The sequence below is a fragment of the Anarhichas minor genome, unplaced genomic scaffold (assembly GCF_050575085.1).
Source record: "Anarhichas minor isolate MPS153535 unplaced genomic scaffold, ASM5057508v1 ptg000062l, whole genome shotgun sequence".
Lineage (NCBI taxonomy): Eukaryota > Metazoa > Chordata > Actinopteri > Perciformes > Anarhichadidae > Anarhichas > Anarhichas minor.
The window spans coordinates 4,847,445-4,861,927 of record NW_027466508.1 but is presented as its reverse complement, the minus strand read 5'-3'; the positions used below and the strand labels follow the sequence as shown (position 1 = coordinate 4,861,927).

Genomic DNA, 14,483 nt, shown 5'->3' with positions numbered 1-14,483 from the left:
TTATCAAAATGCTGTACTATGAATTTTCTCGATAAGCTTTACGATCACTTTCTTATTAATTTTTCCAATATACTTAACTATGACTTTATTGTGACCTTTTTCTACATTCTATACTATGACTCTTTTTTGACATACATGATTCTTTTTACTTTTTTGGATGTACTATACTGTCTTTTAAACTGTTTTCAAAATACTATATTGACATACTATACTTGTATATTATTATATTTCAGTCTATCTTCTGAATTTTTACAACATTACACTACCGACGTTTTTTTTTTACTATGACCTTTTTATTACAAAAAATAAACAAAAGTCTTTCGCGAACAGTTGACCATTAAAATGTTTATTGAAATTAATTTTTGTGAATAAATGTTTACAAAGAGGAACGATTTCAAAATGAAAGTCATTCTTCCAAGAGCCACGATTACCACACATTTTGATTGTGTGTCTGTTATATAAAAGTGAGAAATAAGAGTGAGCAAAAACTTAAGTTTCACTGAAGAATATTATTGTATATCTGTAGCAATTAATGCCATCGCAGTGTGCAGCTCTTTATACTGAGACGTCCTTCAGAGCTTCTCACTGGTGACGACGGGGCTGAAGGGTTTTCCAGAGTCGGCCATGAAAGCCTCGATCTCCTCCACGGTGCGAGGGACGCAGGTCAGCAGCTCGATACCATCCGCTGTCACTGCAATGTCGTCTTCAATGCGAACCTGCCCGCAGTAGTGACACAGACGTCAGTCAAACAGACCAATTAAAAGGAGACAAAATTTGGTCAATGCAAAAAAGTAAATGTATATAATAATTTGTATTCGTGCTGGATCGGTCACCTAATAATCTGCATTCAGGGAGAAGTTTTTAATTTAACACTTTCATTTCCTTGAATACCACAGTTAAGTGTGAATTCACTACTACAGGAATACTCAACCTTTTTCCTTTTCATAACATAGATTATCATCCTTATATCGTTTATGATAATTCACCAATTTAGTGCCGGAGATCAGATTCAGTAAGTCCAACAGTTCAAGACCAGAGCAGTCTGACAAAGCCCCCTTTTTATTTGGTCTAAACTACTTATTTAAAATTACAAAACATCAACTTCCATGCTGTAATACATTGTATTTTCTTTGCATAACTTCCATGTTTAAAAGGAACAATACTCCATCTTTATAGCTCCTAGTGTCACAGTTGTACACAAAACATGGAAGAATAGCAATGATGTCATTCTGTGGACTAAGTAACAAGCTTTCTGTTACCCTTCTTGTGAATCCATTCCAACAAACACAACAAAATAAAACCGTAAGCACACTGACCCCGCCAAAGCCTCGAAAGCGAGCCAGCACTTGGTTGTTGAGGAAGCAGCTCTGGGCGGGGTTGTCCAGGGCCTGGTCCAGCAGGTGGTTGATGAAGTATATGCCGGGCTCCACGGTGAGGACCATCCTCTCCTGCACCAGACGGCCCATCCGAAGACTCCTCAGTCCAGGCTCGTCAACACGCTCGACCCCCTGGACAACAGTACAGTTTATTAAAACCTCAGCTACACAATCAAAAATGTTCTACTTTTGATAATAGTATTAAGTTTGTAATGATTATTTTGGATGAATTACACTGTAGGATACTTGCAGCCCAGATGCTGCTGGAAACATATTTCAAGTGGGAATCGGATCATCAAATCGTAAACTGTCAAAGTTTCTCTGGCAGCCTACAATTAAGAATTGTATTTGACTGTTTCAGCCTTTGAGTCCACTGCTCTTTCTGGTTCAGACTGTGATTAGAGATCAATGAAGTCAGATAATTAAGGTCCGACTGTCTTCCTGAAACTAGCCAACAGTATAGTCTCATGTGTCTGCGGACTGACTGAGCACTGTTTTCATACTCCGCGAGCTCTGCTTCACAGTGTACTTCCCACGCTGACACCTTCTGCTGCTGAACACTCAGCAGTTCCACTTCTGTATTCAGTTTTGAGAAGCGCATAACTGTACAAAATCCTCCACCACAACCTCAAATTGTCAGTGTTCAGAGTTCAAACAACATCTACCCTTCCTCCCTCTCGCCTGCTCTCACCCTGAACCTGTTCCACTTCTGCACCGAGGGGTCTCTTAATTATTGATGACACATCAATACTGGAGGAACAGGAATGCGTTTTCTTCTTCTATACTTCTTTAAGCCTTCTATGCTCACCTCAGGGTATCCTCCCACATCGTGGACATCGATGCCCAGCAGGTGTCCCAGGCCGTGGGGCATGAAGACGGAGCCCAGGTGAACCTTCAACATGTCCTCCATGCTGCCATTCAGGATGCCGATCTTCACGAGCTCCTCCAGGTGGATCCGGTCGGCCATGCGGTGCATGTCGGTCCACTTCACACCTTCAACACAAGCAGCTTTGTTAATGAGGAACAGAAGTTTCTGTGAGCCAAACTTTAATTTCAAAGTGAACGTGAGGAATTTTTTAACTGGTTATGAAACCGTCTTAATCTCATACTGATGCCTCTAGATGACCTACATAAGTAAACGAGAGCATCAGCGAGGACCGTCTATTTATAGAAAATCATTTCATCCACAGGGACCGCCAAAATCAAGACCAGGTTTGCATTTTACTTGCAGGGTTTTCAAAGAAATATTAAGAGCTCGGCATCTGTAATTAAAATGTTCAGTTGTACTGAAAAACATCAACAAAATAAGATGCCTTTAAAATGCAACAAAACAACTATCAGTTTACTCTCTGCTGGTCATGCTTCTTTGAGGGCAGACGATCACATTTGAAGTACTTTTCCTCGCTTTACTTTTTGTCAGTGAAGTGCGCTCAATAGCTAAACTGACTAAAAGATGACAACCTGGTTTGATGGCAGCCATGACAGTTCGGGAGGATTTGAGGACAGCCTCGTAGATGGCCCTCTGGTCTGGAGTGAACTTGCCGTTGGCTGGGAAGGAGCATGTGATGTCTGAGGAGTAGCAGTAGTACTCTCCACCCATGTCGAACAGACTGCAGGGGACAAGATTTCAAAACCGTTTCAGCCAAAGTGTTTCTATATATAAGTGCTTTTGTTTGTGTTAGAGTGTGTGAGTGAGTTTTAGGAGGCGCTTGCATTTAAAAACCGTTGAAAGCTACTCACCACATGTCACCTCCCGCAATTGTCTTTTCATTCGGAGCACCGGCATGACCGTAGTGGAGAATGGAGGAATTGTTGCCCCTGTTGTTAAAAAAAAATAAACACTATGTGAATTGAAAAGACATATAAATAGAATTCTAATCTTTCAACTTCTTTAACCCTTTTGAATAGAAAGCCCAGACACAGTGCCTCTGTGTAGAATCACTGTCGTCATCAGCTTGTATCCATTAATCCCTGTGGAGTACTCGTTGCACATGGTCTTTAATGCAAAAGGCCAAAGCATGATTAGCGACAGTGTCTCAAAATGATTCATCCACAACGATGCAGCTAGCTGACAGTAACCCTGAGGAAGTGCAGCTTCCTCTGCATTCTTAACTCTGCTTTGAACAACACATGACGTTTACATGCATCTTTGCAGGAGCATCATTTCAGCTTCAGTTAGACGTTTGACAGCAAAACAATCAACCATTGCCTTACGTTCCACAGATGCAGGTGTATGAGGTGTGACGCATCCCTCCCTTAGTGTAGCAGTAGTGCTGGAAGAGGCTGCAAAACAACAAAAAGAAGCAGTCTGTCAGAGAACAACCCCTGTGAGAATGAAGGAGCTAAATATCAGCACAGCAGAGATGGGTTGAAGGACTTTCACTGCCCTCTGCCTGACTGCATGCCTTTTAAAAATTCATTCAGCGCCTGTTCTTTAATCATCACGTGTCCAAGCACATCAAACATCTTTATGGATCTGGACAGCATCGCACAGCCGAGTACGACGTAGAGTCCAGGGTTCCTGCTGCTCCTTACACAGCAAAGGCAGAATAACCATCAGGACGCCACATTATTAAAAGAAAACAACTAAAGATGATTAAAATATTATATTTAAATGACAGTTTATTTTCTTTTGCTCCCAGCTTGCCGTTAAGTCAAGTCAAACTATTTCTATGGCACTTTATTCTTTTTTTAAAAACGCAGTTGATCATAAGCTGCACATAATATAGTTAGTAATGGAACTGCAGCACAACAGATGATGAGTCCTGAAACACACAGGAAGCAATCGGAGGGCGGCTTGGACACTTGGATCCTGTTCTCATTTTCCAGTGAGAAGACGAGAAACTGCATTTTGTACAAAGTGCCGGCGACAAAGAGACGGCTGCTTTACACCCACTGACGTAGAACGACAGGAGTCAAATAGAAGAGGGACAAAACATCTCTTCATACTCTCTTGATATCTTTTCGGAGCGAGAGATAGACCTTCACCTTGTCTAAGTGCCTTCACTTATTTATTTGTTTATCAAATTTGAAAAAGCTGTGCCCAAGGTTCTGAACAAAATGATTGATTGTGAGAAGCTAAAAAGGCCAAGAACACGAACAGAGAGCTCCACTTACCTCTCCATCTCATACTCTTTGTGTCCAGGTTTCACACTCTTCATGATCTACAGAGAAACAGTGGGATGGATTGATTATTTTTTATATATATATATATATATATATATATATATATATATATATATATATATATATATATATATATATATATATATATATATATATATATATATATATATATATATATATATATATATATATGTATATGATTTAGATAAAACCGCTATGGACTGTTAAAATACAGCAAAATAGCAACCAGAAGTTGGTGAAAACATTTTTTCTACTGTACGACTTTCTGAGCTTTTCTTGCCAGTTTCCTTTTTCCCCCTCATTTGCTTATAAGATGCTTTAGAATGAATTGTGGATCATTTTCTCAGGCATAGTCTGCAAGATTTACAAAAAAAAAAAAAAAAAAAAAAAAAAAAAACTCGACATAAAGAGTCAGTGCCCCTCTTGCTGATTTGGGAGAGCATTTCCTGTTTTTTTTACCCGCGCACCCACAGGGAGCCAGAGGTGGCTCTGGGCAAAAACATAGCGCTGAAAACGTCCAACGATCGCACTCGTAACTACAGGAGTAAAACAAGATTGAACGCTGATGGTGACGGACTTCAGAGGACAGATAGCACTGAGAGGTTAACTGCTCCTCCGGCCCCCGCAGAGGTTATTCATGGTGTTAAGAGTGAAATCCTGTGCAGAAGTAAGATATCGCTTTAATGTTACAGCTTATTGGTCAAAGGCTATCTCTGTTAACTGCTGGCCCCCGAGCTGCTGGATGAAGTCAGAATCGATAGCATTTAAACAGCGTACAGCCCGAGAGGCTCCGGAATCCTTTGGGCCAGTTTTAAACTAAATCAGCTGCTTGATACGTCCATACTTTCATTTCATACTCTGAACATTTATATCGTTTCTGCTCCTTTCTGTTATCGTTTGATAATTTAAAAGGCATAGACCATTCGAGCAGATTGCTCCTTCTATCCGAGGAGGATCTTACCATTTTATGGGCTTCACTGGAGATCCTGTTGGTGTAGCGCAGGACCTCCAGCTCCATATCCGTCTTCACCAGACGGCTGCGGACACAAACAGAAAGAAGAAGCGAGTGAGCAGCTCCGGTCCATACACAGCCAGTTTATCCAATGTCCAGCCACAGAACATCCATAATTCACCTTTCACATGGGCTTTTTCTTTAATTCACCTTTCTAATACACACAGCTAATACAGGAACTGATGTAGAGGATGAATGTCTAGCATCTTTCCTCCATCTTTCCCGGGAACATTGTATATAAATGAAACCCGGCGGGAATCTCCTATAATCTACTGCTGCAGGGCTGAACACGTCTTAAAGCACAATAAAACGTAATGCAGTGTTTGATTTGAATCTAAGCTGAGAGACAATGTTAGAACTGAAGCTCTCTCGCCTGCTGATCTCACCATTTCTCATTCATCTTTGCTAGGAAAGCAGTAGCCGCACCTTGGGAGGCTTGATACAATAGTATGAAGGATTTCTACAATAACAGAAACAAGGCAGTGGTAACCACTAGTAACACAAATGAAAGTAAAAAAAGGAATAAAAAAACAGCCCATTCTAAAGAGAGCCATGTGAGCTCTGTGCATTGGAGGTTCAATCAACTCCCTCTCCCCAGGAGGTGTGCCTGAGAAGCATTCCTCCTTATTTCAGAAAATGTCAATTCATCTGGAGAGCAAACTCTAATGCCAAGGACAACCAGGAGAGCACGAAGTCCATTACATCTGTGCAGACTGGCTTCTCACTCGGCGAGGAAAGAAAAAAGAAAAACAAGCCAAAGAAAAGCTCCTGTTTGTGATTGCAGACACACAATTACCCCAGTGGGCAGAATGTTTAGGTAATGAAGGGAGAGGAGACAGGAAGTCTTCATTCTCATCTTGAGTGGGCTTTCTGAATAACACAAAACATATTTTAATTACTTACCATTCCACAATGACTGGGTGTAAAAGAGTGTTGTTCACTTGGAAACTGAAAAAAATAAATAAAAAAGGGAACAAGAAACATTAAATGAGTCTTTGGACAACGTTCTGCCTTTATTCCTCAAAGAGTGAATGTCTGATATTTCCTGCGGCTCCATTTTTCTCCATCGCTTCCTCTTTTCCCATGTTGTAAAAAAAACAAAAACTTAATTTACCTAACCCAACATCACCAAACTTGACCTGTGACCTCTCTCTAAATCTGCATCACATCAATAAACATTTGCATGTACTTGCAAATCAAATGCAATTTTATTCAAATGTATGTATTATGTTTGAAATAACTTTACAGCACAATACTGATTTTTCAAAGCAGTTAAGGTCAGAGTGTGGAGAAACACAGACGAGTGCTGAGAACAACAGTAAGATTGCAATTAACTGACAACTAACGAGCAAAAGCAAGATTGTTTGCTTAATTAAATTATATTTAGAATCGGGTTATTCAGAAACTATCAGTATGCATGAGAGTCTGTTGTGTCCTTGGTTATAAAAGAAAACAATAACCTCCCTAAACAAAAGTATAATTATGTTAATGCAAAATGGCGCTAATTAAACATACCGACTAATCCCTTCAAAGGAGGCTTCGCGGCAGATGCTCCCACTGTCTGTGTTCTGACCGCGCTGCGAGGAGAAAAACACACACAAACAAGTGAAATCTCCACCAAGTGCATTCAAATGTCAACACGAAACACAACACTGGTTCATATCCAGGCTGATGATCCAGCCCGTCATGGCTGACGGATCATCTGGTGAAAGCATTTATTCTCAGACTGTACGTCATTCAGCGGTTGATGAATATAATAATCAGGTTTTTGAACGTTGACAATGTGTGGTCAGGCGAGAAAGAGGGAGGCAGAGCTGACTGGACCTCTTAACACTCTGAACCCCAATTTTGGGCTTTTTTGTTGCTCCCGTCACATTGAACTCTCTGTGGCCTTGATTTTCACTGCAATATGCAAAGTCCTGCATCTTTATGGAAATGGCACAATCATGGCTAGAAGTAGAGATAACACAAACATGTCTTTTGTGCAGTATAACAACGCTACTATGCCATAACTCATAAAAAAGAAAAAAAAAATGCAAATTGAGTTTATTTGAATCCGACTTATTTTATCAAAAATTGAAAAACACTGGAATCTATACATCCAACAATTTTTCCAAGTAATTGTGAGGACTGAGGGTTTTTTGGGGCGGAATTTGAAATGAGACATGTAGAATAAAATGTTATTGATGAAATATTAAAAATGTTTAACTTTGTGTGACGTGTTCCCACAAGACACTTGAAGAATTGGTCCTGTGATCAGTCATAAAATAAAACTATGCATCACTAGCTGTAATCAGGTAGGAGTGAGTGATGCACAGTCCAACCACACTCTATAATACAGAGAGACCATCGGCATACCAGTGTCAGGAGCAGTGCTGGCCTCAGGTTGGACAGGACATCAGCAATCTAGAAGGAAGCAGACAGGGATTAATGAGGAGACCGAGACGCACAGCGGGGAAGCAGAGACGCCTTCTGCTCTCGCTCTGCAGAATAAAGGTCACTCTGGCAGACGCCGTGTCTACGTGGTCCCTCTGCTACTCAGCAGCACACTGAATGACAAACCACAAGCTAATTTAGAACTCCGCTGCCAACAGCCTAAATGTCAGAGAACAGATCCCTGACTCGGCGCTCAGAGACACTGGTGATATTTGAGTATTGGTATTATTATTATTGATACCACTAAAATTGACTTCATAACACATTCACTGCAGAAAAAGCCGCCCCGTACACATCAAATTTAAATTGCAGCTTAATTTTAAGACATCGGATTAATTGCTCTTATGCTTAAGAGTGTTAAATGCCGTTGTGGGTGCATCACTCAGTTTAACAGTGATCCAATTAGTCAATGACTAGCTGCAACAAAACATAAATAAGAAGAGGTTAATACACGCGTGTGTGGAAAAACACCTTCCATGTGCGAGTGTTTGAAACATAGAAAACTGCTCAAATATTCATGAACTTGCTCCGATAAAAAACTAAATACTGTTCTCTTTCAGGTCCTTTGGTAGGCATGCGTTACCAACTGAATGCTAGACACCAGCAACTGAGTCAAACAAACGAAGAGGCGTCATTATGTGATTTAGTGTTGTTGTTTTCATCGTATCCTGCAGTGTTGAGCTGCTACTGCTTCATGGAAGAATTGGCTGTTGATTGGAGTGATAATTAGCACATCTTAACCTGTGAATTATTAGGACATCTAATCTCATTTACACACAGAGTGATTTGTTGGCCAGTGAAAGCCGTTATATTAAAGTCAGACTATATCATTTTTGATGTGTCAACACGCACACCTCCAAAATAGCTCTGGAGCCGTCAACCGTCCAATTTAGCGCCCCTGGGAATCTGCTGTCAACACCGATATACAGAACACAAACATTTCCCCAAACTCTCAAAATAGGCAATTATAGTCCGTCTGAGCAGGAATGTATTTTGTAGATAAAATGAAGAGGTTGGATCTGCAGGTAACAGATTTAAAATAAAATTCTAAAATAAAACACCAAAGTTCTCCGGGGACTTCTATGAGAATTTTGGTGTTTGATGTCCGTCAGAGGAGTATGCCCACTGGTGAATTGTTGAACAAAAATAACGTCTCAGCGTAATACTCTGTGTAAACCCAAATACCGGCAACATTTTCTCTGATGTCATGGACTGCACCCTCTGCACTAACAATGACACCTTCTCCTGTGCAAACCGAACAGTGTCCCCGCTATCTGGTGTCACCGATATCTCTGCATAGAGGTTCAAATAGAAGAATGATGACTTTCACCTTTTAAAAACAGTCTACGGAGGCACTAAAGTCCTTTGCTGCAACTTCATGGAAGGTGACTGAACACCAAGGTTCAGTTACTGCACGGCGGAAAAGGACACACAGACTTACATCACAGGCGTAGTGCACCTCATCCACAGCATACTTCTCCTTGAAGTGCTCTTTAGGAAAGATCCTGTCAACAGATGCAAAACACAAATCTAGTAAAAAAAACTTGCACTCATTAGGTATTTTTAGGAATCAATCTCTAAAAACAGACACTAGCAGAACTGAAGGATTCAAGTCTAAAATGGCTCTTACAAATACAAATATAATACGTTTATTCTGGGTGCACACAACTTTGTCAACCCTTTCCTCAAGTTACAGCTCACGGCCATGATGATTGTTGGCCGTGTGCGCCGCTCTTTGAAGATTAGTGCGACTCACTCTCCCATCCAAGTGGCATAGCTTTCAGGCAGTTTGGGAACAAAAAGGACGGATTTCCCAGAGTCCACATCAATGGCTCCGTAGCAGTCGGGCTCGGTTATTCCGAAAGCCCAGTGGAAGAAAGACTCCTGCAGAAGTGAAAGAGTCAGCCGGAGCATTAGTGCGGGAGATTATAAACAGTCCGCCAGAACAGAAAGTTACTTCCGGTCAGATGATGACAAAAGTAGAAATGAGATGCTGTCCTTAGGAGCCGGTTCACAGAGGTGAATGCTCAAACAAAACTCTGTGTGCCCTTTGATGTTTTTGTTCAAAACCAATTACAGTCGCAAGCTTAGACAGGAGCGTTGGAGGGGGGGCAGAGTGGCTGGCCCACATATTTTTGACAGAGTGAAGAGATTAACGCACCGCCGTACAAGCTAAGAACCGGACTGGCACAACCAGCGGAGAGGTGACAGACACAGGAAGTGCTGGAGGGACTTAAACTCACTGCTTGCTTGGGGATCATAGATAGATGGCCGGATAAATAGATGCAAGACCTTGCCCCCCCCCCCCCCCCCCCAGCCTAAGTTTTTGGACTAATCCCAGAGTCAACTAGTCAACTAACCTGTCTGAAAAGGAGGTCCGTGTCCGTGCAGTGCCTCTGCTTCTGCTCCCCTCCCTGCAGCAGCACCAGTGACTGCGGCACCACTCCGTCTTTGCCTTTCAGCCCTTCGCACAGTCGGCGGCGGTTCTCTGCGAACAGAGCAGCGGACACCCTCAGGGTGTCGTTCCCCAGCCAGTAGACGGGTCTGGAAGGACAGGGAGACAGAAGATGGGACGGCGTACTGGTCGGAAAGACAACTGAAGGACTCTGGCTCAAGATTAGAGTTGACTGGTCACAAACTGCACAAGCCTAAAATAACACAACGCTGATATTAAATCCCATTTCCATAATTCAATTACCCGAACCTCTCTCTGTAAATTGATAGTCAAAGCTTTGAATTCTGTGGGCAAATTCAGGAAAATCATTTTTTGATCTGTTGAGCAAGGAGAGGGGACCGGTTCTGTTTTAAGTTCTCTCTGGAGGTAAGTCCTCGGGATTTGGTCAGTACGTTTCAGCCTGAAGAGGTGGGTAAACCGCGGCGCAACCCGTCTTCAAACAGTAAAGATATGGATACAGACTGAGAGACGCATCCTTGTAACCGATAGGCCTTGGTTATAAATCTTGTTCTTTGGCCCACGGCTTTGCCGATAAGATAACAAACACGACATATCTGATGCAGCCTGGACTATACCAAAGGTTAATCCGTAACCTCATAGCATTTTATGGTTCAAGGATTTCTGTATCATTCGCTGCTGGCTGGCTGAGTTCACAGGTGGACCTGTGACTCTGTGAGGATAGATCGTCCCCAGCGAGGTGGCAAATTATGTTTTTATTGGAGGAAGTACACACAATCGTGTACTACACTGCAATCCAAACACCCTGCAGGGCAATAGCTCAGGGATAAAAATAAATAAATACATATACACCTTTTAAAATGTATTATGTACTTGTTTTTTTGGGATTGTGTCAGTTAAATACTCAATAAAAGTAAGTTTCTGGCGTTGTATTGTGTTACATAATATCATAAGGTGCGTCTGATGTTGGTTCCAACCTCTGGCAGAGATCACCGTGTGATTGCAGATGACTTTCCGATTACCACAGCAGATAGCTGGTGCGGTTTTATCAAATGATCACACCAAGCCTGCGTCGTGATCACGAGAAAATGAAGCTTGTTAATTATTTTATGATTGCAACATCAGCAGTTATCTCGTGTTCCCAAAACACAATTATACTGCTGGCTTTACATGATCTTGCAAATCAGAGCTTTCAATACACATTGACCACAGGTTGGGCAGATACTGTATACATGCATGTAAACTGCTACATTACCATACACCTATAATACTGTAAAAAAAATAAAGAAAATTGGTATGCAATTCCAATATTGTGTTATGTAGGTCCCCTACATCCTCGATTATTTCATAACACTTTGGTTATCTTCCTAATTGGATACTGCACTTTTTAAAACACAAAACAGCTGTATCACATACATGCAGTAACCACAATGCATCTCCCAAAGGATCGGGGACATATTGGATACTTTCACCTCTCAGGCCTCTGAAAACCCTTTGAATAAAGGTCGGAAGCTTTACTGTAGAAAACAACTGTGGGGTTTCAAAGCAGCTATAAGCATGCTTAGTTCAGTTTTAAACATTCAGAATTTGGAAGTAAGCTAAATCTATGAGCAGATTAAACGTGTTACTGAACGCAGCTCCAGTATTTTTAGTTTAAGACACTAAAGTTAAGAGTTTTCTTTAAGATATAAAAGTGCATGCAATTCGGCCTGTTGAGAAAATGTCTTGTTTTCACAGAGACTGTTAAGGATGTAAAATATCTCCTCAAATGTCCATAGTGCAGAAAGTCCACTAACGCTACATCATTACGAAACAGAACATAACATGTTTGTTACGCAGGTTGACAGAGACAGTGTAGTAACGGCACACCTCTGCCTGGCAGCTGTATTGTCAGACGGGCTCACGAGCTTAGCGCAGTGACATCTTCATGTTACGGTGGACTGAGAGTAGAAGCTACCAAGACTCTCTTAATGATAGGAACTAACATAAATACATGTTCTGGTCAGCGAAAAAGCTGCCAGAAATCAGAAAACTCAACTTACTTTGGTGCTGCAGCCATATTGAAGTGCTGGTCTCCAGACTGTCACGTGAGCTTTGTACGGCTCTGCCTCGCGGATCAGCTGACGTAGCATTGTGCTGCGTTCAAGTCTCTCGGAGAAAAAGAACTTTAACGGGCAGGAACGTTGAGAGGCTCAATGTCGTGTTCTTTTTCCAACTACGACTGTCGTTTACAACGTGCTGCCGTCAGCACGAGAAAAACACCATCGACTGAATTAAAAGCCGTCAAATGAAAAGCTAAAAAGAAGAGGCAGTCCAAACGATGCAGAAATAAGTGCTGCTAATGAAAACAATGGCGGAAATTCTTCACCCCCTGAATGTCACACCATTGCAAGCACTGCAGTTGCCAAAAAATTACAAAACTGCTGGTATTTTACGACCTTACAATATGCAATATAACACAATATCCTGCAATACAATAAGGAGCAGCAAGAACACAAACAAGTGCAGATAATAACTCAGAGGCCACATGCAAAATGTTTTTCAGTTTATTATGGCTACAGTTGCAGCGCATTGGTGAGGTATGAAGTTAAGTCCGCTGGGGGCTAAAAGGCCTCAACATGTAAACACTGTTGCAATGAGATGTTAATTAGATGAAGGTAAAAAAGCAACAACCTTTCAAATGTTTATTTTTTTAAGGGCTATTATATACAGTTATGCAGATATCATCCATGTTTCAGCTCCCTGTCTATTCCTTATCATTTAGCTATAGCCTACAATCGCTATTTGTTTCTAACTCAAAAGGGGAATAGCGCAAGACACAAGACTTTGTAGAGTCACTCAGGAGATCTGCTTTCGGTTATTTTTTTTTTTGGTCATGTGCTGAGGAAGTGAAAGGATCCATGTTCATGAATATAAATGAGCCCACACTAATAACACTAGATGCTCTATAATCTACAGGGGAAACTGTCTGTTTACACTCACGTGCATCGGCGCAAGATGTTATCAACTAATTATTTATCCATACATTTCTTTCTTGCGCTCGTTATCAAACTAGTGGACTCAGAAATTAGTAATTTTTAGTCTATCAAGTACCCAAGGGTCAGGAAACCCACTAAACACATAGGGAAGCCTTTAATTTAGTTATTAAAAATGAGACAACTAAAGTATATTTGTTTTTTCCAGACAGCAGCGACTGTTCTGAATAACGTCTGGCTATAACATGCCCCTTGAACTTTAAGTAGATACTTGCAGTTGCATATAAATAATTTCCATTCCAGCCACTATGGCAGAGAAACTCAGTTATGGGATCCTGTCCATATTAAAACCTTAATATTCTGAAAACCATGTGAGACCATCAGAGGCACACATCAAAATAAAAACAGTGTACAGTATACTGCCTCCTTTGATTTGATTCAGTTATGGTGCTTTTACAGTAAAAACAGTAGGGGGAGATGCAACTCTCTTTTGTCACAATGCAGGGAGATATTTTTTAGAAATAATGAATTATTATGAGGGACTGCAGATACATGATGCAGGTAGATGTACGTTTTTATTAGCTTCATAAAGACTTTAATCTAGGTAGAAGTTATTTTTAATGTTTATTTTAACCTTAATGAAGGTAGATATAAAATGTACCATAAACTGTTGGAACTTCTGGACTGGAAGATAGCAAAGAACTCAATAATAATAAGATGGTAAAGTATTTATGAATGTAATGTGTCCCTGTCTAAACTCGTTGGAAGTGTGCGCTCGTTGTTTGGACTTAATATTTAATACAAAAATGAACACTGAAGACTTATTTAGATTTCAGGATATTATTAATAAGACTCTTAACCTTCCATCACCCTTTCTGCCAGTGTGGTCTCAGTTAAATGAGGCCGTTGCTCTCTGCACATTTTGCCTGATTTGAACTAGAGGCAGTTTTACCCAGTACTCATTATATTCATGTGCATATATTGGCCACTTTTGAAAAGGCCGAAGTACAATCCAATTATAGTCATCCTTGTTTTTTCTTGTAAAATACAATAAACTTGCAGAAAAGTCAAATGTATTCACAGACAAATCAATGGCTTGATTCACGCTCCTTCCTGACACGCCG

The 14,483-nt window shown here is 40.9% G+C and overlaps 1 protein-coding gene across 1 annotated transcript; it reads right to left on the bottom strand.

Annotated features, from left to right (window-relative positions):
- Positions 1–325: 325 nt before the first annotated feature.
- On the bottom strand, positions 326–12,508 carry pepd (peptidase D). The gene is made up of 15 exons (XM_076077863.1): positions 12,427–12,508; positions 10,332–10,515; positions 9,728–9,855; positions 9,413–9,476; positions 7,894–7,941; positions 7,051–7,112; positions 6,439–6,483; positions 5,485–5,560; positions 4,494–4,540; positions 3,591–3,659; positions 3,117–3,194; positions 2,838–2,986; positions 2,185–2,369; positions 1,317–1,508; positions 326–716 (listed from the first exon to the last, which is right to left on the bottom strand). Exons 1-15 carry the CDS (start codon positions 12,441–12,443, stop codon positions 573–575), a joined length of 1,488 nt encoding a protein of 495 aa, XP_075933978.1. The 5' UTR covers positions 12,444–12,508; the 3' UTR covers positions 326–572.
- Between the last annotated feature and the right edge of the window lie 1,975 nt (positions 12,509–14,483).

Excerpts from the sequence above, each read along its gene's own strand:
- pepd (XM_076077863.1), bottom strand. Across the intron at positions 7,942-9,412 it reads AGGTGCACTACGCCTGTGAT|ATTGCTGATGTCCTGTCCAA; the intron begins GTAAGTCTGTGT and ends GCTTCCTTCTAG. Across the intron at positions 3,195-3,590 it reads TACACCTGCATCTGTGGAAC|GGGCAACAATTCCTCCATTC; the intron begins GTAAGGCAATGG and ends TTTTAACAACAG.